This window comes from Carlito syrichta, unplaced genomic scaffold, assembly GCF_000164805.1.
Source record: "Carlito syrichta isolate Samal-C Ts95f unplaced genomic scaffold, Tarsius_syrichta-2.0.1 Scaffold305659, whole genome shotgun sequence".
NCBI classification, from domain to species: Eukaryota; Metazoa; Chordata; class Mammalia; order Primates; family Tarsiidae; genus Carlito; species Carlito syrichta.
Window position 1 is genome coordinate 318,878 of NW_007249755.1, and position 26,905 is coordinate 345,782.

The 26,905-nt window shown below is 50.9% G+C and overlaps 1 protein-coding gene and 1 pseudogene across 2 annotated transcripts; one reads left to right on the top strand and one right to left on the bottom strand.

Moving 5' to 3' along the window:
- Positions 1-276: 276 nt before the first annotated feature.
- On the bottom strand, positions 277-17,394 carry IL22RA1 (interleukin 22 receptor subunit alpha 1). Its single transcript, XM_008062161.1, has 7 exons — positions 17,321-17,394; positions 13,150-13,282; positions 11,909-12,087; positions 9,160-9,332; positions 6,429-6,567; positions 2,228-2,349; positions 277-1,188 (listed from the first exon to the last, which is right to left on the bottom strand). The coding sequence occupies exons 1-7, from the start codon at positions 17,361-17,363 to the stop codon at positions 277-279; spliced, it is 1,701 nt and encodes a 566-aa protein (XP_008060352.1). The 5' UTR covers positions 17,364-17,394.
- A 2,013-nt stretch (positions 17,395-19,407) lies between these two features.
- On the top strand, positions 19,408-20,468 carry LOC110595990 (annotated as a pseudogene). Its single transcript, XR_002482199.1, has one exon. The product of XR_002482199.1 is annotated as a non-histone chromosomal protein HMG-17 pseudogene (transcript).
- The last annotated feature ends 6,437 nt before the right edge of the window (positions 20,469-26,905 follow it).

Sequence of the window (26,905 nt, forward strand, 5' to 3'; positions counted from 1 at the left end):
CTGACCATCCTCTGTGGGACTCTGTGAGCACACACTTGCTCGTCTGGACAGGCCACACGCTCTGAGCTCCATGGACTAACTCCATCGTGCTTTCTTGCTTTGATGGGGAGCTCACCCATAGCCGGGGCCCTGTGTCCTCCCCCCTCTGGTTTTCTCCGGGGCACCCGCCTGGTACTGGGTGGCAGAGTCTGCGGCACGGTAGGGCGTGGGACTCACAGCAAGGTTGTGATGCCGGGTGGGGCAGGGAGGAAGACCCAGGCCTGTCCTGGCCTCCCCTCAGGACTCCCACTGCACGGTCAGGGCCAGGCCTCTGAACAGAGAATCCAGCTCTGTGGATGGCTCCAGGTCTGAGGCTCCAGGCACTGGGCTCTTGGCCTCATCCTTGGGACACACAAGGGACTCCAGCATGCCCCAGGGACTCGGACCCTGGTCTGAGGGGGAACATGGGAGGGAGGGCGCATGTAGAGGGAGGGACATGGGGTGTCCCTCGATCTGGACGGAGGAGAGGAGGGGGAGCTGGCCCTTTAGGTACTGTGATTCCTCCAGGTGCCCGCTGTGTGGCACATTTGGGTCAGGTGTACCATCCATGCAACCCCCCAGAGGCTGGTGGGATGATTTTGCTTCTTGGGGCCCCTCCATAGCCAAGGCAGTCACTTCCTGCAGAGAAAGGCCACGTGGGAGGCAGCTTCCAGCTGGTGCCTCTTTCTGGAGTGGACCTTTAGGCCTAAGGAGTTGGGGTGTCCCAGGGGGAGAGTCCTTGCCAGAGCCCTCCATGCATACCCCATAGGAAGGCGGCCAACTGTCCTGAGCAGCCTGGGGGGTGTAGGAGGGAGGCTGGACCTTAGAGATGGCCTGTGGAGTGTAGACTGGGGGCTTAGCTTCGGGGGCCACCTGGGGTGCGTAGGATGGAGACCCAACCTCAGGGGTGTAGGGCTGTGGGGAGAACGTCTGGGGCGGTGGCACACTGGAAGACTGGAGGGTGGAGGTGTCTGGCTGCCTTAAGTAGGTGATCTCAGACAGGCTGTGCTGCTGTGGAGCTCCTGGGGGCTCCCTGGTCCTGGACACCTTGACCTGGGAATACTGGACGGGCTGGGCCAGACTGCTGGAGCTGCTGAGGTCAAAGATGGGGATCAGGACGTGCTCCTGGATGAAGCGCAGTGGCTGGAACGTCAGTACTCGCTGAACATTCTGTGTGGGGACAACAGTGCACCTGGTTAGGACATGCTCTCGGCTCCCGGGTGGGGGTGCAGGTGGGTGAGCTCCCCCAAGGGAGTCATCTGGGGGACTCTGCCAAGTTGCATACACCCCCTCCCCACTGCTTCCCAGAGAGTCCTTGAACGCAAGTGCCTCTGTAAAGGGACTGGGGCCCTCAGCTCTCTGGGTCTAAAGTCTGGGTCATTCAGAGAGAAAGGCCTAGGAGGCCGGTAATCCAATGAGTGGATGTCCCAGATGTGGGGCTGCCTCGGGATGTGCTCTCAAGGTGGTGGCCTGCATTGCTGCTTGGCTCATGGGTCCCCAGGGTCTGAAGAAGGGGCACGGTGGGAAGGGGTGGGGAGCCAGAGGAGGCTGGGAGAGTCTCACAGAATTGGTCTGTCTGGACTTAGACACAGAACAAAAGGCTCTCAGAGCTCCTCTGTCCCTCAGATGGGTGGGGACGCACTCCAGGCGCCCCAGATGGCTCCCGGGGCCTCTGCAGTGGGTTCTGCAGCACCGGCAGTCAGATGGAGGCTGTTGATGGGATTTGTGTGGCTTGCGGAGGGCTTTCCATTTTAAGGATTAGTTGCCAGTATTTGAAAATTCGGAGATTCCATTTATAGTCTGAACCCCTGACTCCTCTTGAAAATACTGGGCCTGTGTTCCCACGTGGTGATGCTGGTTGCCCACAGAGACGGGACGTGAGTTCCACAACTTCCCAGTGCCCGTCCATGCTCCTTCCCATGCTGTCACGTGAGTCCTCCACTACCCACTGGCCCTGGGTTTTCTGTCCCATGTCCACTAATCCTGATCACCTATCCCTCTCGGGTATGCTCCAAGACCTGCCTGTCACATGTCTGTTGCCTTTAGGTTGGACAGTGAGCACCACACCGGCAGGAAGCAGGCCTCCTCTGCTTAGTGTGTGCATCCCTGCACTTTGGGGAGGATCCAGAGCTCTGGGCCTGTGACTGCTGCTGCTCTTGGGGCCTCCCCTGGGACTCTCCCCACTGTCCTGGGGCTGGGGGTGGCTCACCAGGGAGTTGGGAGGCACAGGTGGCTTGGTGACATATCTGTAGCTCAGATAGCAGAGCACCGCAACGAGGAAGCCCATGGAGAACAGGAGAACGCCCGAGAAGGAGTAGGTCCACGTCCGATCTGGGGAGTAAAGGTGCCAAAGAGGGAAGCGTGAGCCTGGGATCTGGCCTGGGCCCATCCCTCCTGTGGACACTGCAAACCTTCTCAGGCTGGGCTTGGGGGGCGGGCTTTGTCTACCTGCAGTGTCCACAGGGCTGGGGCAGGACCATAAATGGACATCCACAGACTATGCATCTAAATAGTTGGATTTTTTTTTTTTTTTTGCCAGGGTCTTACTCTGTCTCCCAGGCTGGAATGCAGTGGCCCATCAAAGATCACCGCAGCCTTGACCTCCTGGGCTCAGGTGATCCTTCCACCTCAGTCTCCCAAGTTGCGGGGACCATGGGCACACGCCATCACATCCAGCTAATTTTTCTATTTTTTGTAGAGACGGAGTCTCACTATGTTGCCCAGGCTAGTACAGTTGGAATTATAAATAATGTTTCACACCGTTAAATAAAATATGTCCTATGTTCCTTCCTTGACAAATAGACTTTTCACAACCACCTGGAATGCCACATGTGAATTCAGAATTTTTGGACTCCTTGGGGGAGGGGCAGGGAAAACCTATCATCCCCAGCCCAGCCTGGATCCATCCAGCACTGCCTCGTGCATGTGCTTATAAATCCTCAGCCCACATGGCCAAGTCCACTCATGCTCCCCATAAACAGACTGTGGGTCACCCTTTGGGCTAACAGTCTGCACATCAGCAGAGTGTCTGCCCTCACCAGGAAGGATCTAAAGAAGAGGTCTGTCTAGACAGAACACAGGCATGCGGCCATATGTCCGGGGAGCTTCAGGAGCCCAGGAACTCAGGATGTGGTCTAGAAAGGAGACCAGAGGGTGCACCTGTGTGGAGCCTTCATCTTGCCGGGAGGGGCATGGCCATGGCAGGGCCCTCTAAAGTGCAGGGTGCAGGGAAGTGCCCCTCTCACTTGGGTCTAAGGGAAGTCCTGCCTCCCTGGCAGGGGGCAGAGGCAGAAGTTGGTGGGGGTGGGGGTGGGGGGAGTTGGCCTGTCCTCTCTGCCTCCCTATCAAGGTAAGGGACTGAATTCAGGACTGAGTTCAAGGTAAGGGATTGAGTTCAAGGTAAGGGAACATGTTGCTCAGGAGGGAGCCTGGGCAGGTGTTGCCCTTTCTAAAAGGGAAAGAGAGGGGCAAGGAGGGGCCCTAGTGCCTGCGCCTTCTCCCTATGTTCCAGCACCTTTAGGATGGGCGTGGCTGCTGTGGGCTTGACACACTTCCTGTCACCAGTTCAAGTGGGACTTGTGAGGGGGTTGAGGAGGAGGGCTCAAAAACTGGAGTTTTTGGTAAAACCTACAGTTTGCATTGTCTGGGGGTCTTGACTCTCCAAGTCGCCCTCCCTCTGTTCCTGGTCCCTATGTGACTTCAGCCTGGAGGGTTAATCATCTGCTCCAATGACCTCAGCTGTAGCTGTGAGCGCTGGGGCCCCCGGAACCTCTATCCCAGCCTGTCCTTGCTCCAACCCGGCCCACGAGCTCAGGCCTCTCTGGGTCAGCTTCCCACTCCAGGAATACCTCGTCTCCTCACGCCGCATCACAGCTCCAGGGAGAAGACATGACCTGAATGTCTAACATTCCTGGATAGCTGCTGCTCCTTGTATCAGGACAGGAACCTGGAACATTCTCTGGCTTGATACATTTCCCATATGCCATTTCACCCATGGGGAGGCAGGATGGACTGGAGATCTGACTCAGCCACAGATATACTGAGCCTCCTTCCTGCTGCACGACTCTCTGTGGTCAACCCTTTATTAATAACGGTAGCCAGCCATTATTGAACTCATGTACTGTGCTGGGTGCTCTCCTTCTGTTAACCCACCAAAGCAAAGCAACACAGAAGGATAGGGATACTCCCTTCCTACAGATAAAATAGTTGAGTCCCAGAGAGGTTAAGTGATTGGGCCAAAGTCACCCAGCTACTCCGGAGAGAAGCCAGGATTGACAGGTATAAGTCCAAAACTCATCCTCACAGCTCATCCCCACACAATGATGCCTCAGTTTCCTCATCTGTAAAACTACCATATGAGGTTAGATGACCCCCAGATCCCTTTCCAGCATCAGAATGCTGGGACAATGCGCTGTAACCCTCCGGTTTATCCACTGAGAGGTAGATAAGTGGAGATTCTGGGGGTAAGGCAGACTTCAGGACACATGGTCAAGGGCAGGATATATCACTCTGAAGTGGAAGTAAGAGGAGTAAGCAAGCAGCAGACAGAACTTGCTATAAACCAAATTGCAAGGGGGGTGGGTCAGAGCCCAGGCTTCAGAATCATATGCTCCCAACCAGGTTCACTGACCAGCTGTGTGGTCATGGGCAAGTTGCTTAACCTCTCTGAGGAAGAGTTTCTCCTCTAAAATGGGGATGATATTGCACAACTTGCAGCACTGCCTTAAAGCTCAAATAATATACATAATATATAATAATAAATATTAAATAATGCACTTAAAACATTTGCCATAACTATTTGCTTGGCAATCTAGTAGTACTTAACACATGGTAGGAACAGCTCTTAGTATATGTTAGTGTTAAGGGTAAGGCGCCTCCTATATGTCCGCAAGAAGTAGCCACCAAGGAGTGTGACTTAGACTCAAGCAGCTGGGTCTTAGAAAAAAATGACATCACATCATGCGTGAGATAACGTAAAGCCAAGCCAGCAGAAGGGTGCTGTAGATAAGGGTGGGATCTGCAATTGTCAAAAAGCAGATGGTGCCAGGGACGGGCCAGGAACGGCAAGATTTGTCTAGACAGCCCCAGGGAGAGGGTCATCCATCACATATACACCCCCGGCACAAGCCCATAAAGGCGGGCTCCTTTTCCTAGTTCTCCTCTGGCCAGATTCTGTTCTGGTTTCCCAGTGGCCCTTACCCCAGGAAGGACATGCCCCGTGTAAGTGGCAAGCACTGGCTGCTCCACAAGGCACAGCTCTCCTGCGATGAAGGTACTGGGATCCGGATGGAGGAATCAGTCTCTCGCAGGCTCTCGGGGAAACTCATGAGCTGAGTTTCTGAACAAGGCTGAGACCCAGAGCCCAACGGTTCCTGGGCCCAGCCTCAGGTACTGTCTTGCCTCTGTTTAACCTGCTGCCCCGACATCAGCACCCCCACTTGTCAGATGAGGGGTCAGGCCCCCCGAGGCTGAGTGACTCTCCAGGGCACACAGCAAGCTGACGTGTGACAACCGTGCCTGGCTAGGCCTCATGCGGCACTTCCCTTTCCACTGCACCTGCACCAAGTTCTGCTCTCAGACTACTGTTCTAAGTGTTGAAGCGGCGGAGCCGGATTCACCTGCTGACATCATTGATCTGAGCATGGTGACTAAAGTAGAGACTGCTTTTCCCAACCCATCTAATCCACCACCGTCACTTCATCCTCTAAACTCGCAGCTCTGAGCATCATAGCATTTCTATCTGTCTATGGAAACAAGCCCTAATAAAAATATCAAGATGCTTGTGAGGAGAGTCGAGTTTCAGTGTCCTAGAGGAAGGAACCATCTCGCTGAGCAGATGACTCAAAACTATTTCTAGTGTCGTGCAGTGGTGAGAACATAATCTCCAGAATTAGGCTTCCTTCCGTCCCTCAGCACCTGTGCGACCCTGGGCAAGTTACTTAACCACTCTGAACCTCAGGTTCCTCATCTGTACGTGAGGATGATAACAGTATCTGCTTCATAGACTGCACTTCATAGTGTCTGGCCCTCGGTTAGTGTTGCAGAAATGCTAGCTAACGTGATCACCATTATTATTATTTGACTCTGGAAGATATTGAGGGACCTTGTAATCTTCCCTGCCTTCCCCCTGCAGATGTTCCCCCGGCATATCTCACCTGGGTTAATATTGAGGCGAGTTTGCTTTGCCAGAGTACACACAAAGCCTGGGAGAGAGAGGAAGTTCAGAGAGAGGTTGGAAGGTGGGAATTAAGCATGTGCTGTGATAACGCATCCGCTTGCTCTGTTATGGACAAACAAAGATTGGCCTTAATAATACACAAATGACCTTCCGTGGTGCTTTGGAGTGTGGCCAATCCTCACCTTGGTGACAGGAGGAAAGAGGAAGTCAAGCCTTGGACGCGGCATCTCACCTGGCAGTGTCTTCACTCGGCACACGTAGGGGGCACTCTGCTTGGACAGCTGATGCGCATCCATCGTGATAGTCCCGAGGAACTCCGTGTCGGGGGTCAGGCTGAAGAACTCGTATTCTCTCTGCTTCCCTCCAAGGTGCTGTGTTTGATAGAGAAGCCACCAATCCTCTCACATACCAAATCTCCATAGGGCGCCCAAGCGAGTCTGCTCACTCCTCCTCCTGGGTGAGGCCACTTAGTAAGATGGTGCCACCAGCACCTCAGGCCAGAAGCTGGAGGGAGGGTCTGTCTGCAGCTCCCGGGACCCATTCCTCTCCCCTCTGCTTGGTCCCCAGATCCAATCTGTTGCCCAGCTGAGCTGCCTTTCACTGAGAACAGTGTCTGGCCCGTAGCTGCCGCCATTATGACCACCACCACCCTACCATTCTCCCTCCTCCTTCCAGGTCTCCTCCTCTTCCTTCTCCTTCTTTTTCTTTATTAGACATAAAAAATCCTTTGAGTATCCATCTTTCTGGCCTTCATCATGGCTTCTGTCCTAACTGGGCCTTGAGCTGTTTTAGCCTGGACTCTTACAGTAGTCACGTTTTTCTGCATTTGCATTTCTATGTTCATCTGGTGCCACAGAGATCTTTCTAAAAGATAATTGAATTATGATGCTCCCTACTCAGGATAGCATCCTGGTCCCGGCCCCCTGTCCAGACCTGTCTCTCTGCAGCCCACCTGGCTTTTCAGGCTCTGCAATGCTGCCCACCTGTGGCTCGGGTAAACACCTGGCTTGCTGAAGCAAGCCCTTGTATCTTTGTATCTGCTGGTCCTTCTGTTGGAACTGTGTTTCTTGCCCTCTTGTGTGTCTCTCACCTCTTTGACCTTGAACTCCTCCCTCTTGACGGCCACGCCACCCTTCTGGCTCTGCTCCTGCCTCTCTGGTGGCTCTTTTGCTGGTGCTGGCCCCCCTCAGTTTTGTTGTCCTGCGAGATGTGCTCTTCCCTCTCACATCTTCTCCATCGCTTAATCTTATCTGAACCCACAGCTCCGGGGATCACCAGTGGGTGGGTAACACCCAACCTTAACAGGAAGAGACACGGAGCTTCTGACGGGCACGGCCAGCTCCCTGCTGGATGGCACTCTGTGAACATCTCTAATGCAGCACGTCCAGACGTGCTGACCTCCTCCTCTCTGTGGGGCCTGCCCCGTCCCAGACCCACATCCTCACCCATTTTGACCCTCTGATTTTGCAAATATCATTGTTCTCTTTCTAATATCCAAGGCCCAAAGCTCAGTGCCATTTTGGACAAACCCCCTCATACCCTTTGGGTCCAATTGCCCTTACGTGATCCATAAGTCTTCCTTTAAAGGGCCAGGATCTGTATTACTGGGAGTTCAAAAGCCAAGAAATTTTTTCCTTTGGCTCTTTGGGTTTCAGATCTTTCTTCCCTTTTCTGGGCACATGGAGACCAAGGTTTAGAGGAATTTGGGGTTTTTGGTGGGGGCGGTGAAGGGGCAAAAGTGGGGGAAGAAGTACCTACATAAATTTTTCAACGTGTTGTTTTGTGGAACTCGTGTGGTTGAAGTCGCACACATTAAATCTCACAGGACACAACTCCAGGAAAGTTGTCAAGTGTCCAAGACGCCTTCCTCCCAGGTCTCTTGCAGCCTCCATGCTGGCTCAGGCCCTGTTATGTTCAGTCTCTGCCATTGCTGAGCTGACATCTTGCCCACGTTTTCCTCTGTCTACAGCTATTTAAATTCTTGTTTTAACTCCCTCCCCACTCCCTGGGTTATAATCTCCTTGAGTGTGGAAACCACAAAGTAGGAAATGAATGTTCATTCAACTAATTATGGATTCATGGCACATGCTAAGGGGGAAATACCACATATTTTCTGAATACAAAAAGAAGTGTGTATACAATTTGACAATTGATGCCTTTGCTTTCCACCTTTTATTATTACTGATCTAAAGACATCACCTATGTGTAGTTCCCGCAAAAGTGGAGAACCAGCAAAAAGAACTGCAGCAGTAGACATTAATACTAGTGTTTTCCAAAGTGAACACCTGAGGACGGTAATAGTTGTTCCCCAGTATGTGAGATGGTATTAAACCAAAAAAAAAAAAAGTTATAGTTTGCAAAATAAAAAAGTTTCTCTGGTTAAATAAATGTGAGCAATGTTGTAGTAAATAAATTGATGTTGGGTTCTTGGCTCTGCAGGACTTGTCAGAGACTTTAGTATGCTCTACAAGAACCTCTCTATAAGATAGAGCTTGCCATTCATGTTTGTCCAGGCTTCAAGGAGCCTCCCAAGGGACATGATTCGGGAAATACTAATTTATCTAACATGTCCCCTTTTTTTTTTTTTTTTTTTGAGTTGGAGTCTCACTCTGTTGCCCAGACTGGAGTGCAGTGGCCGCTCCCGGCCACCGCAGCCTCAACCTGCTGGGCTCCAGCGATCCTTCTGCCTCAGCCTTTCAAGTAGCTGGAACTACAGGCGCGCGCTACCACGCCTGGCTGATTTTTGATTTATTGTAGAGATGAGGTCTCGCCAAGTTGCCCAGGCGGGTCTCGAACCTGCGGGCTCAGGCAATCCACTCACCTCAGCCTCCCAAAGTGCGGGATTACAGGCTGAGCCACCGAGCCTGGCTAACATGTCCACTTTCTACTTAAAGCAATGTAGATCTTATGGAGAGGGACGGGGTTCCCCAGGCAGGGAGGACCAGGGTAAAACATACAGTTACCATTTGGTAGGTGTCATTGACGTGGAGCTCTAAGCAGTAGGACAGGTCATAGATATCCTCCAGAGTTAGCCGGTGGCCGTCCCTTGCATGGATGGGTGTGGGGGTAGGATGGACAATCATCTGAATGGATCTCACTTTGGGGATACAGGTCACCTCAGGTGGTTTGATGGTAGCTGGAAAAGGGAAAAAGAAAAAACGTCAGGATTGCCGGAGAGTGTCAGGCTGCCCTGGACGATGGGAAGTGAGGGCTTCCCCTCCTCCCTCTCTAACCCCAGCTGTGCTTCCAAAAGTTTCAGCCAAATCAACAGTGAACAGAGAGGAGTTCTGCAGGCAGCAGGTGTTTGGGTTTAAGGCTGTCAAGGGGCTGGCCAAGGGTGAATGAGAAGAACCCAGGCCGAGGGCACCGGCCCCCTAGGCTGGTCATACCCTTGTCCCACTCCCACACACCTCAGCCCCTGCGACTCCCCATCGAGTCGGCCCGGAATACCTTTCCTCTCTAGTCTATTGGCTATGACAGCTTTGAGGCTGTTAAGGACTGATGATTCAACTATGTTCCCAGACTCACGTTTTGGGGACTTAATACTATTGATGCAGCCTCAAAGATCAGGCCTGACTTTAGTCTCTCTCCAGATGGAATTTTCCAAACAACCAAGGGACCTTTACTGGTTTACAGATGCCTTTGAGAATTTGATGAATGCTGTGGCTCTTCTCTCCCCCAAGATGTGCCTATATATAATATCTTGCGTTCAATTCAGAGATTTGTAGACTCCACTTGCCCTGAGTCTAATTTATTAAAATCCCTCAAGGATCCATTGACCCCCAAGATTTAAAATATCTGAGCCGGAACAGTGTTCACTTCAGTGCTGCTTATAAAACTGAAAAACTGAGCTAAGTGACCTCAAAAAGGGAGCTGGGTTAAAGTAAATTGGAGTACCTCTGTGGAACGGATCATTCTGCAGCTTGAAATATCGTGTTGTGAAAAAATATTTAATGACATGGTCAGATGTTCATGATACCATTCTATGGGGAAAAGAAACCCAAACCAAAAAAACCCAAAAAAACAAAGCAAAACAAAAATAATCACCAAATTACAAAACCGACCCTGTTTCTAGTAACTGTCGTTGTGCTTGACTGTCGAGGTTACTTGGGGCAACTTTTATTTTTCTTTGCATGTTCTATATTTTTCAAATTTTCTACAATGAACATGGATTATTTGAATGTCAGGATTTTTTTTAAAACCCAATAATTTATTTAATTTTATTTTATATTTCCTTAGAAAAGCATGTGTGACTGTAAAGTCAGTTGGTGGACATTGCCACCTAGTTAGCTTGTGTGGGGAGTTTGACATCTCATATCCATCCATTCGTTCAACCATCAATCATGCATTGGCATCTTAAGTGACAGGCACTCTGCTAAGGGCTGGGAACACAGTGGATTCCACGGCCCACAGACGCTGCCATGGGCCTCACATATTAGAGGGGGAGGCATTTGATACACGTGCAAGCAAACACAGAAATGGCGGAGTGTGATCTGAGTGTGATCTGAGAAATTGCAGAGTGTGAAGCAACGAACGATGTTTCGGTAGAGAATCATAGGCAGTGGCCTCCTACAATCAGGTAGTCAGGGCTGGGGTGGGGACACTTAGAGGCATTTTGAAATAAAGGTAGTAGGCATGCAAGTATATTATTATTATGCAGAGGAATTTCTTCTCCATAACAAAACGTGTGTTTTATTGCAGGCTGAGAGTAATAACTATGTAATTAGACCTTGTGTCATATCAAGGAGGCATGCCCTCTGGTTTTCCATTCAAGAGACATTTGTTCAGTTCCGATGGTGTACCATGTTGTGCACTGTGATGGATGCAAAACTGAAGTAGCCATAATCCTTTCCTTCAAGGAATGTACATTCTGGAATCAGGAAGACGGAACTTAGATCATATAATGCAAGGTCAAAAGAAAAGTGAGATGCTGAAGCTGAACCCCAGGACTGGAGAAGAGCCTGTCATGGGAGCAGCCGGAAGGAGCCCCCAGATGGAGGGAGAAGCAAGGGCCTGAGGCAGGAGCTATTAGAGCCAGAGTGCGGGTTGGGGAGCAGGGGGAGATGAGGGCTGAGACAGGCAGGGCCTCGTAGGCCAAAGCAAGGAGCTGGATCTTATTTTAAGAGCCCTGAGAGGGCCCGGCACGATGGCTCACACCTGTAAGCCTAGCACATTCAGAGGCGGAGGCAAGAGGATTGCCTGTGCCCAGGGGTTCAAGGCCAGTCTGGGCAACTTGGCGAGACCTCGTCTCTACAAGAAATCAAAAAATTAGCCAGGCTTGGTGGCATGTGCCTATAGTTCCAGCTACTTGGAGGGCTGAGGCAGAAGGATCACCTGAGCCCAGCAAGTCGAGGCTGTGATGGCTGTGAGCATGCCACTGCACTCCAGCCTGGGCGACAGAGTGAAACTCCGACTCAAAAAAAAAGTCATGAGACGCTGTCGGGGGTTGGGGAAGGATGAGTTTGGAAGCCCTGGCTGCAGTTGAGGGGTGAGATGTGGGTGGTTCCAATGAGGGGGTTGGGATGGAGGTGGAGAAACATGACCAGACCCACTGCTCTGGTTGGGGTGGGGTCTCCTTCTCTGAAAGCCACATCCCAAACAACCCCTCCCCCACTCGGAGCCCTCCACCCACTCTGGAGGGAAAGCGTGCTCCCCCTACTCCAAACACCTGGACGTGCCTCTCTTCCGAAGCCCATAGGGAATCCTACTCACTGTGTCGAATTGGGTTGAACCTATCAGTCATCTTGGTGGCCGAGCGGCCTCCCGCGCTGACGGCAATGACCCTGGCATAGTAGAACTCCATGTAGTTGCCCGTCTCTGCTGTCAGGTCGCAGGACTTCTGGGTGATCCGCTGGCAGCCCTCCTTTGCCAACCACTCTGCCTCCCCATACCTGTGGCAAGGGAAGGGCCAGGCACCACTGTGATGAGCAGCGGCACTAGGCCTGTGGCTTATTAATCCTGACAGGGAAACTGGATATTGACTCAGCACGTTCAGTGACCAGGCCCTTATATGAATGATCTCATGTAGTTCTCACAACGATCCTGGGAGGTGTGAGCACTCTTCTCCCTCGTTTTCAAATCAGGAAGATGAGGCGCAAAGAAGGAAAACATGCCCGAGTTTGGAGCATGCATGTGGGGAGGCAGGATTTGAACCTGGCCAGCCTGGATCTCCATATGGGCTCTTTATCGCTCTTTGAGGCAGAGCCTGCCATCTTCATTTTACAGGTGAGGGAGCTGAGGCTCAGAGAGGAATGTGACCTGCCACAGGACAACATGGACCAACCAAAAGTGGAACACGTATTTGTGGGCTCCTGAGCTCGTGCCGTCCCTCCTTACCTGCATGGGAGGGCAAGGGCAGGAACAGGGGCATGGACTGCAGGGCTGGATTTACCTTTTGGTTGACCTAGTCTTGCCAGTGATAATAAAACAATTATGGGTAACTAATTATTTTCCAGACACCGGTGCTAATGGCTTTATTTTAACTTTTTATTATTTTTCAAATAGAGACAAAGTCTCGCTATGTTGCCCAGGCTGGTCTTAAACTCCTGGGCTCAAGCAATCCTCCTGCCTCCGCCTCCCAAAGTGCTGGGATTACAGGCACCATGCCCAGCCATGATGACTTTCCTTATCTTGTTTAATCCACCTGACAACCCTATGATGAAAGTACTATCACGAGCATCACTTTGTGGATAGAGGGCATTGGACTGCCCACGCGTGTGCAGGTGAGAACTGACATTCAAGCCCAGGCGGTCAAACTCCAGAGCCTGTCCTTTAAGTCATTATTTTATCCTCCCTCTGCAAAAGAAACATAAAGGAGCAAAGCTTTATCTGGGAGGGACTGTGTGACACCAATTCTGGGGGGGAGCATGGGGACATATGGAGTGGGAGGAATTTCTCAGAGGGGTTGGTTTAGGAGCAGAGGCAAAGAATATGGGCTTGGGAGAGAAGCCTACATCTTATACTCGATGCTGTAGACCATGCCTGAGGTGTCCTCCAGCCTGCTGTCCCACGTCAGGATGTTTTCGAAGTTGCTGGACTGGAATTTCACGTGCTGAAGAAGATCTGAGTTGTCCTCGGCAATGTGAGCTGCAGGAGGGTGGGAGCAGGGTGAGCAGAGGGGCTCGGAGACCCCAGCTCCCAGCCTTCCATAAATGGGCCGGGGAGGGGTCACACTCCCCAGATAGTGCTGTCTGGCCAGCCACTGTTCTTATTCACTTCCTGTCTTTGTGTCAAGTTATCATTCCCATTCCAGAATTCACCATGTTATAGTTCTGTCCAGTAGTTTTCTAGTATATTCACAGTGTTCTGCAACCATCACTACTGTCTAATTCCAGAACATTCTCATCACCCCCAAAAGAAACTGTATACCCATTAACAGTTACTCCCCATTTCTCCCTCCCAACCTCAGCCCCTGGCAACCAGGAATCTATTTGCTGTCTCTATGGATTTGCCTATTCTAGACTTTTAATACAAATAGAGTCTTGGCTTCTTTCTATGTCTGGTTTCTTTCACTTATCATAATGCTTTCAAGGTTCATCCATAGTGTTGATTGAATCAGTACCTACTTCCTTTTTTATGGCTGAATAGTATTCTATAGCATGAATATTTCCCATTAATGGACATTTGGGTTTTTTCTGAATAATCCTGCTGTGAACATTGTATACAATGTTGGGTCTGAGGGGAGGAGGCCTGGGAAGCAGGGGAGTCACTGTACTGAGGAGGGGCTGTCCTGTTCATCCTGTTTATAGGGGTAGGGGGCTTCAGGGGCCCCGAAGTCTTTTAAGTGGACATGTCTTTTCAGTGCTCTTGGAAGTTCTGGGTCATATGGTAACTCTATGTTTGACATTCTGAGGAACTGTCAAACTGTTTTCCAAGGCGGCTGCTGCATCTTGAATGCCCACCAGCAGTGTTTGAGGGGTCAGTACTGGGTATTGTCTCTCATTAACTTTTCCACACTATCTGAGCTTAGTGTCCTTATACCTACTTCAGAGATATTCAACCAAAGTGTCTAAGAAGTAACTTGCCCAAAGTCAATCATTTCAAACAGTGGAGGAGGAGGTGTTTGTGCATTCTGGTTTCTCTGCTGGCCGAGGCAACCTCTGCCCACCCGCCAAATTGGCTTCTTAGGCTAAATCACCTCATAGAAACTTTGAAGTGGGGCAGGATAACCTTGGGGGAAGTTGTTAAAGCAATTTTAATCCCAATTTCCTCACCTCTAAAGTGGGAATGATTTGATTGCCTGAAGACAAATAACAATGACAACAGTAGCAGCTGACAGTTATGAGGTGCGTGACCTCTTACAGGCAAAGAAGGATGTAAAGATTTAAGGAAGTAAGGATTATTTTCTTAATGCTCATGACGACCTGATGCGATGGTTACTGTCACTATGCCTATCTGATGGATGAGCAAAGCTGAAGCCCTGTGAGGGTTGTTACCCAGTGTCACAGCTGGCATGTGACAGAGTCTGTAGTCCTCATCACAGGGCTAGACTGGTTGTGGGGCAGGTACCATGGGCAACATCTGTGAACGCATTTGGCACTTAATAGGTCTTCATATAAATATGTTGGGTCTGAGGGGAGGAGGCCTGGGAAGCAGGGGAGTCACTGTACTGAGGAGGGGCTGTCCTGTTCATCCTGTTTATGGGGGTAGGAGGCTTCAGGGGCCCTGAGCCCTGATAAAGGGACCGGTTTAGGGAGGTTGGAAGGAAAGAGAAGAGATGACCTCATGAGTTCACAGCCTTCCCATCCTGCCTAGGGCTCTGTCCAGCCCACTTCTGCCTATGGCAAGAAACCATCAGCAAAGGCCTGAGCTGCCAGGGGGAATGGGGAGACCATTGCCTCTGAAGCAATCTCGCTGTCAGCGAAGAGCCCTTGATTTACAGAACTTCTCCCTCAGCCCTCCAGGCTCAGGCTGTGGATAGGGAGAGGGTGTGAGAAGATGGCGACCAGAGCTGGCAGCCGTCTCTGAGCTCTGAGGGCCTGGCTGGCCGACATGGGAAAGAAACGGGTGCAGACAGCTGGGTCAGGGCCTCCAGGCCTGCGTGGATGTGTCTTTGACGTGTACGTGCATCTCCTCCCCTGAACATAACCATGGCCATCAGCAGGCCCAAAGTGGGAGAGAGGGGACGGTTATTTATTCCCTCACTCCACATCTACGCCCAGTATTTCTGCGAGAGGGGTCTACAGGCTTGGGAAGCGGCACCAACCCTGCTGCTTATCCACTGGCTAAACCGAAGGCTACCCTCCTCTCTGAACTGGGCTGTTCTGGCCCAGCAACTGCAAAGCTTTCTGTCTTCAAGCTCCTGGGGTCCCTGGAATGGGGCCTTGATGATGGTATTGGGGGTGTGCCGCTGCCCCGACACAGTGTGACGGCTGTGCTGCCGTGCCCCAAGGTGTGGCTGATAGCATCGGGACGTGGAAATGGGTGGAATTTGGGTCAGTCTGGAGGGAGGGGTCCCGGAGTCAGGGCTGGGTCTAAAGTTGAGAAAGGGGGTCCAGTTGAGGTCAGAGCTGAATAGTGGCTTCTGGTGGGGTGGGGTGTCAAGGCAGGAGAGAGAAGGGGAGATTGGAGAGAAGGCCATGGTATGTGTGGGGGTGGGGTAGAGTTTGCAGTGGATGCTGGTTGGGGTCACTCTCTGGGCTGCGGAAGGAGGGGCTGGTGGCTGAGGCGGGGAGCGTGTAGCCTGGCAAAGGACTGAGTGCTGTTGGCACCACATTTCAGGAGGGAACGGAACTTGACTTCCGGAAGTGGGCGATCGGGCCTTGGCCCACCTCTTCCTTTTAGGGGTGTCAGGAGCCAAACAGGTCACCCCTCTTTTCCTCCTCTACTCCTTTTCCTCCTCAAATCCACCACCTATTCCTCTGCCTGGGTCGTTTCTGCATTTCCCGGGTGAAAGTCTGTTGTGAAATCCTGGGAGACATGAGTTGAGTGCAGCCTGGCAGACTTATAAAAGGCAAGTTGTTTTTTTCACATTTGGTGGAGAAACAATGTTCTATCCACCAGCTGGGGCGCTAAGGAAAAACACACAAACAAAAATGAATTCCACATGCTCCAGAATCAGCCTAGGATTGTTGCGGGGAGGGACAGGGGCCACAGGGCGCGGCCACTGCCCTCGACCACTCCTAGGGGTGGTTTCCCACAGGTCCCCCGTATCAAATGACCAGGAGCCTTGAGGACTTCTGCCCAGTATGGCTGGGATCTACAGGAACATGTCTCAGGGCCTCTTGGGGGCGCCTCAAATCCCCTAGCCCATCGCAGGCCCAGAGTGTGGGGAATGCCCTGCCTGATAACAGGGGAGAGAAGACTGGAGGGGCCGGGCAGAGATGGACACTCTGGGGACAAAGCCAGCCCCAGGGGATAGCAGTGGAGGGGACAGGGCCACTCTGCCCCTTCATGGGCCGTTCAGAGGCCCTTCTTCCCACCCTCTTCATCAGGACTATGCTTTGGCTTCCTGATAAAGTTCCCTGAATTTCACACATCTCAGGAGAGCAGAGACACAGTCTAAGGTCTTGTGTGACATGTTCCATAATAAATTCCAAGCCCCCCTCCATTGGATTTGAAAGGTATACCCTTTAGTCCTGTTTCCAAGAGGGCCCTGGTGTCCTCTTGGTGTTGCAGACGCACTGGCCACTCTGGTGGAAAATGCTCTTTCAGATCTAGCAAGAGGGTCCAGAAGAGGCCCCCCAGGGGCATGGAGAGAGGCAGTGGCTGAACTCAAGCTTGGTCCACCCTGTCCCTCCTCTACCTCACTTGTCAGGCCAGTGCCAGGCACAGGCAGAGAGACGGAGGTCACAACTTCTGCTAGAATGATTTGAGGGGATCAGAGATGTCCAACTCCCTCTGGCCAATTCTCTATTCATTGGGGTGCAGGAATTCAGCACACCAGTTCAGACAGCTGGTTACGTCCCCACAGCCCTGAGGATCACTTGGGTTCCCAGGAGAACCCGGGGTCTGAGGCACCCTCTCATCCTCTCCTGCAACCTCAACTGGGCATTTGCTTCTCCAGGAAAACCAGCATCCAGTTCAGTCCCAGCAGGGAAGAAACTGAAACTGGGTATGCTGGGGCTGGGGAGGGTGCCTGGGAGACAGCCCTGATTCTTGGTCCTGGAGGCGGGGGGTACTCACCAGCCAGGGATCCCACAGCCAGGATGGTCAGCAGTGTCCTCATTGGGCCCCACGCAGGGCTCTCTCTTGGCCTCCACTCTGGGTCGGGCACAGGGGGAGGACTGGGAGTCTTGCCGCCCTGGCAGCTGGCTCCACCCAGGCACAGGGCGTGGAAAACAGGGGAGGGTCAGACCTGAGCTGGTAGGGAGTAGGGGTACAAAGGTACCTGGCCTGTGTGCTCTGGAATTCCAGATTCTGGGCGGGATCCAAGGGAGTTCCCTTCTGAGCTGCAGAAAACTGCAGCAGTGACAGGCTAGCTTGTTTATCTGGTCTGGTAGCTGATTCAACCCAAGACTCTTTAGGGGTTTATCAGGGAGCTGCGAAGCAGAAAAGGTTTGGATTACTGGCGATAAGGCAGCTTTATTAAAGAGCAATTTGGCACTATGGATCAAAAACCTGCACCACACACATATCTTTTACCCCAATAATTCTATTCCTAGGGATTTACCTTGAGAAAAATAACTGAGCAAGGGAACAACAACGACAATGACAAATTCAGACTGTTTCTGGCAGCAAAGAAAACGTTTGGCAGGAGGAGATCTAGGGCGTCTGAGGCCCCTCCTTGTGCCCCATGTCCTTGTGTCCCCAGAGAGTTTGTTGAGGGTGAGGAAGCCCAAGTACTTTTTCCTTGAGCCTTTGGGCCTGAGAGCTGCAAAAGGTTAGGAAAAAACGGATCTCAGACTTCCAGGGATTTTCTTTTTTTCTTGCTGTGCTAGAGATGGGGGCAAAATTCATGAACAGGCTTTTGGTTTAGGACGATGAAGATTCGAGCAGCTCTCCCAAGCTGTCATTCTGCCTTATAGCACCATGCCTATCGGGTAATGAAGGGATGGGTGTTTAGGCAATGGTTTTCTCCTTCCTGCTGGGCCCCAGGGAAGGTTGGCGCGGCCTGGATTCTGATAGGGTGGACGTGATCAGAAGGCCCTGCCCCTTGGGAGAGTTTGGCCACCACACGATGGCAATCACCAGCAGGAGAGCTGGTCCATGAGGATGTCTGTGGAGGGGTTGGTCTTTGGATTTTTGGGGCTGTGATACTCAGAGACCTATGTGTACATTTTTCTTTTCTGAGTTGCGATCATTTGCTATCAACCCTGAGTCTTTGCCAAAGTTTGTTTGACAAAGCAGCCACATCTAAGGTGTGATTTGGGGAAATTAAGGCAGGGTCTGTGCCAGTCATTTCCTATAATTGCAGGAAACTACATTTCACAGATTCCTTTGTCAACTGCTTCCAGAGAGGCTTAGCCCCTGGAGGAATGTTAAGTTGTAGGGGAGAGGTCAAGTCAGGGCATTTCTCCCCGGCTTTCTCTGCTTTGAGTGGCATCCCCAGCAATGGCTGCGTCTCCATGGGGCTGTACTCCTGCTGGACAGCCCTCTGGCCAGGCAGCCCCACCCACCACCTCCCAGCTCCTGTCAGGTGGCCAGCTCCTGGCTCTTCTAACGCCTTTCCTACCCCGCACTTCCATCTTTCCCTTTAGCTTGAAGGACAGAGCAGCTTCCTGCTGTGGTGAAGGTCTGGACTGCCTCCCTGTCCTGGTTGGGTCAACTGGGTAGCCAAACCCATTGTATTAAAGTCCCTTGGACTGAAAGACTTAAGAAATTTCTGCACTGTTGCACTGTTGAATGGACCGTGATTGACACAAGGTCTTTGATGACAAGGGGTTGTGGGGAGATTACAGTCAGAGAAACAGGTTACAAAATGCAGGAAGAGACCCAAAGGGAGAGGGGAAAGCTCTGGACTCAGGTGGCTGGCCAAGAGGACAAGCTGTGGCCCTGTCAGTCCTGTGCATAAGAAAGCCTTCCTCAGGGACTCTCAGACGCACTGGAGGAAGGAACTTGATGAAAGAAATGGGCATACTATAGTTAGGAAGGAATTAACAGGCGGGAAGACACCTGGGTTGTTAAAGAATGTGGGAACACCCAGATCTTATTGCTTTTAAAATTTTAATTTGGGGAGTAGTGTAAAGAAGAAGAGGCAAGAATGACCCCCGGACCAACCAAAGCCCCATGCCGCTACATCCCTGCATCCAAAGCCTTAATTCTGCTGCCATCACCACCATGCCCAAGAGAAAGGCTGAAGGGGATGCTAAAGGAGATAAAGCCAAGGTGAAGGACGAACCCCAGAGAAGATCTGCAAGGTTGTCGGCTAAACCTGCCCCTCCAAAGCCAGAGCCCAAGCCTAAGAAGGCCCCAGCTAAGAAGGGAGAGAAGGTACCCAAAGGGAATAAGGGAAAAGCCAATGCTGGCAAGGAGGGGAAAAAACCTGCAGAAAATGGAGATGCCAAAACAGACCAGGCACAGAAAGCTGAAGGTGCTGGAGATGCCAAGTGAAGTGTGTGCATTTTTGATAACTGTGTACTTCTGGTGACTGTACAGTTTGAAATACTATTTTTTATCAAGTTTTATAAAAATGCAGAATTTTTTTTTTAAGCTATGTTGTTAGCACACAGAACACTTCATTGTTGTTTTTGGGGAAAAGGGCATATGTCACTAATAGAATGTCTCCAAAGCTGAATTGATGTGGGGAAAACACCTTTCCCTTCTAGTTTTAAGAAACTTCCTCTTGGCTTCCGGAGGAGGGATTCCCCGACGTTGACACACATAGCCACCTTGGTACAAACACCTTGGGGTGTGGAAAAACATTCATTTTTTATGCCCTCTTCTCCCTTTCTGCCTTCAGCATAGACTTAACTCCCTTAAACCCAGACATCTGTTGGGAACTGACCCCCAATAATTGGTTACCAGTATGTCAGTGATGCCACTGAGATGGCACCCCTCATAAGAGCAGCAGTTTTCGTTTATAGATTGTGGATCTTCAGACAAATTCTGTCATTTTCATTTCATTTCCTGAAAGTCAGGGTCGGCTTGTGAAAAGTTGTCAAACAACATGCTAAATATGAAATGTCAACCCTCACTCTAAACTTCTTCCCTGTTCAGAGCATCAAATGAAGACTTCATTGGGTTTTTATAGTGGCTTTCTGATTTTGGTAGTCCATTAAAGAAGGGAGTTTGAAAGTTGTTGTATACTGTTAAAGATTGTCTGCCCATGTCCTGCCTGAAATACCATGATTGTTTATGAAAAGTATCTTTAATAAAGCTGGATACAGTTTGACTTGGAAAGAAAAATAAATTTTAATTTGGAATAGAGATGGAGAATCACTGTGTTGCCAGGCTGGTCTCAAACTCCTGGTCTCAAGTGATCCTCCCACCTCCGGAAGTGCTATTATAGGCATGAGTCACCATGCCCCAGACTTCATCTCTAATAGTTTTTTTTTCTTCTTAAGAATAATCTCCATGCCAAGCAATAGGGGTTTGGTTAAATGAAGAATGGTATGTTCACCCAAAGCAAGACAAATGCAGCCTTCAAAATAATGCTGGAGAAAAATGTTTCATGGCCTGGTGAAAGACTCACCATATATTGTTAAATAAAAAGCAGCATGACCTAGACTATGTGCAGTATGCGCCTGACTGAAACACACACTTACACATACAGAGAGACAGGTGCTGGTGGATGCATGTGCACACCAATGGAGGTATCTCTGGATGATCGTGGGATTTTAGGTAATTTATATTTTCTTCTTTTTGCTCACCTGCATTTTCTTTTTTTTTTGAGTTGGAGTCTCACTCGGTCGCCCAGACTGGAGTGCAGTGACCGCTCCCGGCCACCACAGCCTCACCTGCTGGGCTCCGGCGATCCTTCCGCCTCAGCCTTCCAAGTAGCTGGAATTACAGACATGCGCTACCATACCCGACTGATTTTTTGATTTATTGTAGAGATGAGGTCTCGCCAAGTTGCCCAGACGGGTCTCGAATCCGTGGGTTCAGGGAATCCACTCACCTCAGCCTCCCGAAGGCGCGGGATTACAGGCTGAGCCACCGAGCCCGGCTCACCTGCATTTTCTAAAGTTTTTATAGAAAATATATTAATTTCTGGCCAGGTTCAGTGGCTCAACCTGTAATTCCAGCACTTTTGGAGGCCGAGGTGAGTGGATTGCCTGAACCCGTGGGTTTGAGACCCACCCGAGCAACTTGGTGAAATCTCATCTCTACAATAAATCAAAAATTAGCAAGGCATGGTAGCGCACACCTGTAGTTCCGGCTACTTGGAAGGCTGAGGTGGAAGGATCGCCGGAGCCCAGCAGGTCGAGGCTGCAGTAGCTGGGAGCGTGCCACTGCACTCCAGTCTGGGTGACAGAGTGAGACTCCAACTCAAAAAAAAAAGAAAGAAAGAAAAGGAAAATATATTAATTTCTATTAAGGAAAAGCAAGGTTACTGAACAAAACAAACAGGCATCAAAGTCATCCTTTGGGTTGTGCGCCCTTCTGGAATGCCACTTCTTCAGAGGCCCCAGGACAGAATCTCCTTCTGCAAGATGCCCACTGCATTTTTTTTTGGCTGTGTGCACCACCATGCCCAGCTAATCTTTTTTATTTATTGCAGAGATGAAGTCTCTCCATGTTGCCTAGGCTGGTTTCAAACCCCCAGGCTCTTACCTTGGCCTCCCAAAGTTCTGGGAATACAGGCATGAGCCATCGCGCCCAATATGCTTGCTCTTGACACCTCCAGCCCATAACTGTCTCATTTTATGAGCTTCTGGGATTGCCCCGTATAATTCTTCAGTTGTTACACCTTCCAGACTGGAAAGGAGAGACTGAGGTTGGGGAGAGGTGAGACTTGAGCACTCTCTTCAAATACTTGAGAGGCTGTGGCCAGGAGAAGGGTCTTTTGCGTAACTACCTCTAAATGGAGAACGAAGGGAGAGTAGGGGGTACATATTAGGGAGGCATTTTTTTTATTTCAGGAAGTAGCTTCACTGCCACAGTGTGGCTGGCTTTAGGATGGTCTGCCTTGTGAGGTAGAAAGCTCTTGGTTGCTGGAGGTTTCCCGAAGAGGCTGTGTCTAATGGAAGAAGTTCCCTGGATAACCTCGGTCTCCGGTCTCTCAAACGCAATAGTGCTTGTCTCTGCAGTGAGAGAGAAAGCTTTCTGAGGGCAAAGGGTGTCCTGTGTTTCTCTGCACCTTCTGCATGGCTGAATAGAGTGCAGGTATCCAACCGCGACACACACCTGATGGACCTTCACAGTAGCAGACGTGCCTTGCAGATTCTCCCTGGCTCAGACTGCCAGGGAAACACTCGCTTTCTGACAGATTTCTCCAACACAGTGTGCATCATCCTGCCTCTGAGCCTCTGTGTGAACAGTACCTGCTGCCCGAAACAGCTTTCACCCTCCTTTCCCTAACTCCTGTTCATTCTTCAGAACTTGTCTCAAATCCACTTCCTCCAGGAAGACTTCTCTGTGTGAACTGCTCAACTGGTTGGGTTAGGGCCCCCAGATCTGCGTGCCATCTCCTAGTGTGAATCGCACTCCAGTTTCCATGTCCCCACGTTGCTGACTACAGGGACCCTGCAACTCGCTGACCTGAGTATCTCAGTAGTATTTGTTAAATGAATGAGCATGCAGTGGGAGCTGGCTAGGGTTTTCAGGCTGTGGGGAGCATCCCTAAGCTGTAGAAAAAGCACATCTACAGTGACAAATACTCAGGAATGTGACCTGCCCCCTCCCTTCTCTCAACACCCAGGGATGGCCAGAACCTTTTCTCAGAAGCAAGGACATCCAAAGGCAGTGGGTTGCTTACCCAAAGTCTTCGGGAGCGTAGGGAATGCTATCTCCAGGGTAGATGACTCAGTGGCAACTCCCTGCTCAGTGGAAGACTCCCTGCTCACTCCTAGGCAGGAGAAGCAGGGTATAGAGCCAGAGGATCAGACTCACTACGGAGCCCACCTGACTCCAAGGTCTGGGTTGTGTCAATTAGGGACATTGGCCACATGTCCCAGGTTGGGAACCTGTGTCTTGTCCCAACCCTGCTCCTGATTCCAGGTGACCATAAGTAGTTCTTGTCTCTTCTCTAGGCCAAGCTGGGAGGATCACTTGAGCTCAGGAGTTTGAGACCAGTCTAGCAACATAGCATGACCTCGTCTACAAAAAGTAAGAAAATGAGCTGAGCTGGGCTCAGTGGCTCAGCCTGTAATCCAGTGCCTTGGGAGGCCGAGGTGAGTGGATTGCCTGAGCCCACGGGTTCGAGACCCGCCTGGGCAACTTGGTGAGACCTCATCTCTACAATAAATTTTAAAAAAACAGCTAGCTGGATGTGGTAGCACGTGCCTGTAGTTCCAGCTACATGGAAGGCCGAGGTGGAAGGATCGCCGGAGCCCAGCAGGTCGAGGCTGCGGTGGCCGGGAGCGGCCACTGCACTCCAGTCTGGGCGACTGAGTGAGACTTCAACTCAAAAAAAAAAAAAAAGAAAATGAGATGGATGTGGTGGCATGTGCTGTAGTCCCAGCTAGTCAGGAGGCTGATGTAGAAGGATTGACTGAGTCCAGGAGGTAGAGGCTATGGTGAGCTGTGATCATGCCACTGCCTTGGGAGGCCGAGGTGAGTGGATTGCCTGAGCCCACGGGTTCGAGACCCGCCTGGGCAACTTGGTGAGACCTCATCTCTACAATAAATTTTAAAAAAACAGCTAGCTGGATGTGGTAGCACGTGCCTGTAGTTCCAGCTACATGGAAGGCCGAGGTGGAAGGATCGCCGGAGCCCAGCAGGTCGAGGCTGCGGTGGCCGGGAGCGGCCACTGCACTCCAGTCTGGGCGACTGAGTGAGACTTCAACTCAAAAAAAAAAAAAAAGAAAATGAGATGGATGTGGTGGCATGTGCTGTAGTCCCAGCTAGTCAGGAGGCTGATGTAGAAGGATTGACTGAGTCCAGGAGGTAGAGGCTATGGTGAGCTGTGATCATGCCACTGCCTTGGGAGGCCGAGGTGAGTGGATTGCCTGAGCCCACGGGTTCGAGACCCGCCTGGGCAACTTGGTGAGACCTCATCTCTACAATAAATTTTAAAAAAACAGCTAGCTGGATGTGGTAGCACGTGCCTGTAGTTCCAGCTACATGGAAGGCCGAGGTGGAAGGATCGCCGGAGCCCAGCAGGTCGAGGCTGCGGTGGCCGGGAGCGGCCACTGCACTCCAGTCTGGGCGACTGAGTGAGACTTCAACTCAAAAAAAAAAAAAAAGAAAATGAGATGGATGTGGTGGCATGTGCTGTAGTCCCAGCTAGTCAGGAGGCTGATGTAGAAGGATTGACTGAGTCCAGGAGGTAGAGGCTATGGTGAGCTGTGATCATGCCACTGCCTTGGGAGGCCGAGGTGAGTGGATTGCCTGAGCCCACGGGTTCGAGACCCGCCTGGGCAACTTGGTGAGACCTCATCTCTACAATAAATTTTAAAAAAACAGCTAGCTGGATGTGGTAGCACGTGCCTGTAGTTCCAGCTACATGGAAGGCCGAGGTGGAAGGATCGCCGGAGCCCAGCAGGTCGAGGCTGCGGTGGCCGGGAGCGGCCACTGCACTCCAGTCTGGGCGACTGAGTGAGACTTCAACTCAAAAAAAAAAAAAAAGAAAATGAGATGGATGTGGTGGCATGTGCTGTAGTCCCAGCTACTTGGGAGACTGAGGAAGAAGAAGAAACGCCTGAGCACAGGAGTTTGAGGCTGTGGTGTCACTGCAGCCTGAGCTATAGAGTAAGACTCTGATTTTTTTAAAAAGAGGAAGCCAGGACTAACGGGGTCCCTTAAAAACCTTTGCAAAACCCTGGACTCCTGGCAAGTAGGTGTGGGGATGGAGGGAGGTGGTGGCAATGAGGACAATGGTAATAATGTTCACATACAAGTTTGAGTTGGCAGTCGTTTCTGAGGCCAAATTCCAGGGAAGTGGGATTCCATGGAAGGGCCTGGAGTTCAGGGATGAAAGTGTGGGGGCCTCAAGCCCCTGTTGTAATCTGATTTTCCAGATGGCCCATTTGGTGCCCAGAGAAGCTGAGGTTATATGGTGTGGGATATGCCTCACCCTGGAGGCACCGATACCCAGAGAGGGGCCTCCTACCAGGTGCTGATGGTTTTGCCCACCAGGACGGGTTACTCCTTGGCACTCCCACCTTCTCCTCCTAATCCATTTAAAGAAGTGGTTGGGGGAAAAAGGAATCTTGACAGCTTATAAAGAGCTGTCACATTTGCGAATCCCATATCACCACAGGTGATGGGTGGGGCTCCCTAGACTGGAATGGGTCCAGGTGCCAGCCAGCATCTCTTGAGAAACTGACTCATGGAACTGACTCACTCATTTAGATATGGACATGGTCTGTTTCTTCTATAAAACCCCCAACCTTCATTACTTTAGCCCCTACTTTGTGCACAGAGGAAAGAGCTTAAGGAAGAACAGGCAGGCAGCCACTGATCATGTCCTAATCTTTGGGGAAGTACTAAGTTACAGAAGAATGAGTCACAGTTAGAGAATCAAGGTCCTGTTTTGTCTCCCACGTGCTCCTTCCCCCACCGCCTCTTATGGAACTGATGCTGCATGAGGGAGGACGGTGTGACAGGAACTTATGTGACAGGAACTTGGGATCGGGGAAGGTATCATCAAATGCAAGATCTCTGGCAACCTCACATGTAAATGAGACACAGCCGCTGCTTACTGACTCCAATTTGTAAGTCAATTCACTCATTTATCCTTTCATTCATTCATTCAATTTCAAGCTTCCATCTTGTACCAGGGGCTGATGGCAGAAGGAAAAACAGTCCTTTTTTGGGGGGAAAGACTTCTCAAGACGTAACATCTATTACCAACCTCAGTCCTGTTCTAGTAGGAAGACTCCTGGCAGTCCTGCCACCCCACTGCTGTCCACAAGGTGGCAGCGAGCACACCAAGAGAGACTCAAAGGTGACCCCACATGGCAGAGCAGAGGGAGGTAGGTGTTGGCAGGTCACCTGGAGAGGAAGTTCTGCCCTGTCTTCTGTAAAGGACCCGCCGGCTGTGTATCCATTTAAGGGGGTAGAGATCCGAACCTGGCCATAAGCTGCGATATTCACTATCCCTTTTGTCTGTGAATTGGCAAGGACATTTGGTTACAAGTACTACAAGGCCCTGGCTCAGAGCTGGTGTTAGAGAGGAAAATACAGTTTCTCTTCAACCCTCATAAATTTGTACTTGGGATAGACCCCTGTAACAAAAGACAGATTAATAGGAGAAAAACAAGCGAGTCTACTAATTGCACAGTGCACAAAACAAGGGAGAAACCTCGGAAAGGTAACTTAAAGCAGTGGCTTAAACGCTGGCTTACAGTGTATCTTCAGCAAAGAGTAATATGGTTTAGAGAAGAGACGAGACAGAAGAAAGCCAGCTTAGGCTCCAAAGGCAGGGAACTCTGGGAAGGCAGCTATGTGGGAGTTGGCTAGCAGAGTAAGGCTTCCTTGTTGATTCCTCTGGTGCCATCACTGAGCTAAGAGCTGTTTCCAGTAAAGAAGAATTTAAATCTTGTCACTAGACTGAAAGGCAGAGAGGATAGAAAGAGCTCTTCCTTAGTTTGCTGCATCTTTTTTTTTTTGAGTTGGAGTCTCGCTCTGCCACCCAGACAGGAGTGCAGTGGCCGTTCCTGGCCACCACAGCCTCGACCTGCTGGGCTCCAGTGATCCTTCCACCTCAGCCTTCCAAGCAGCTGG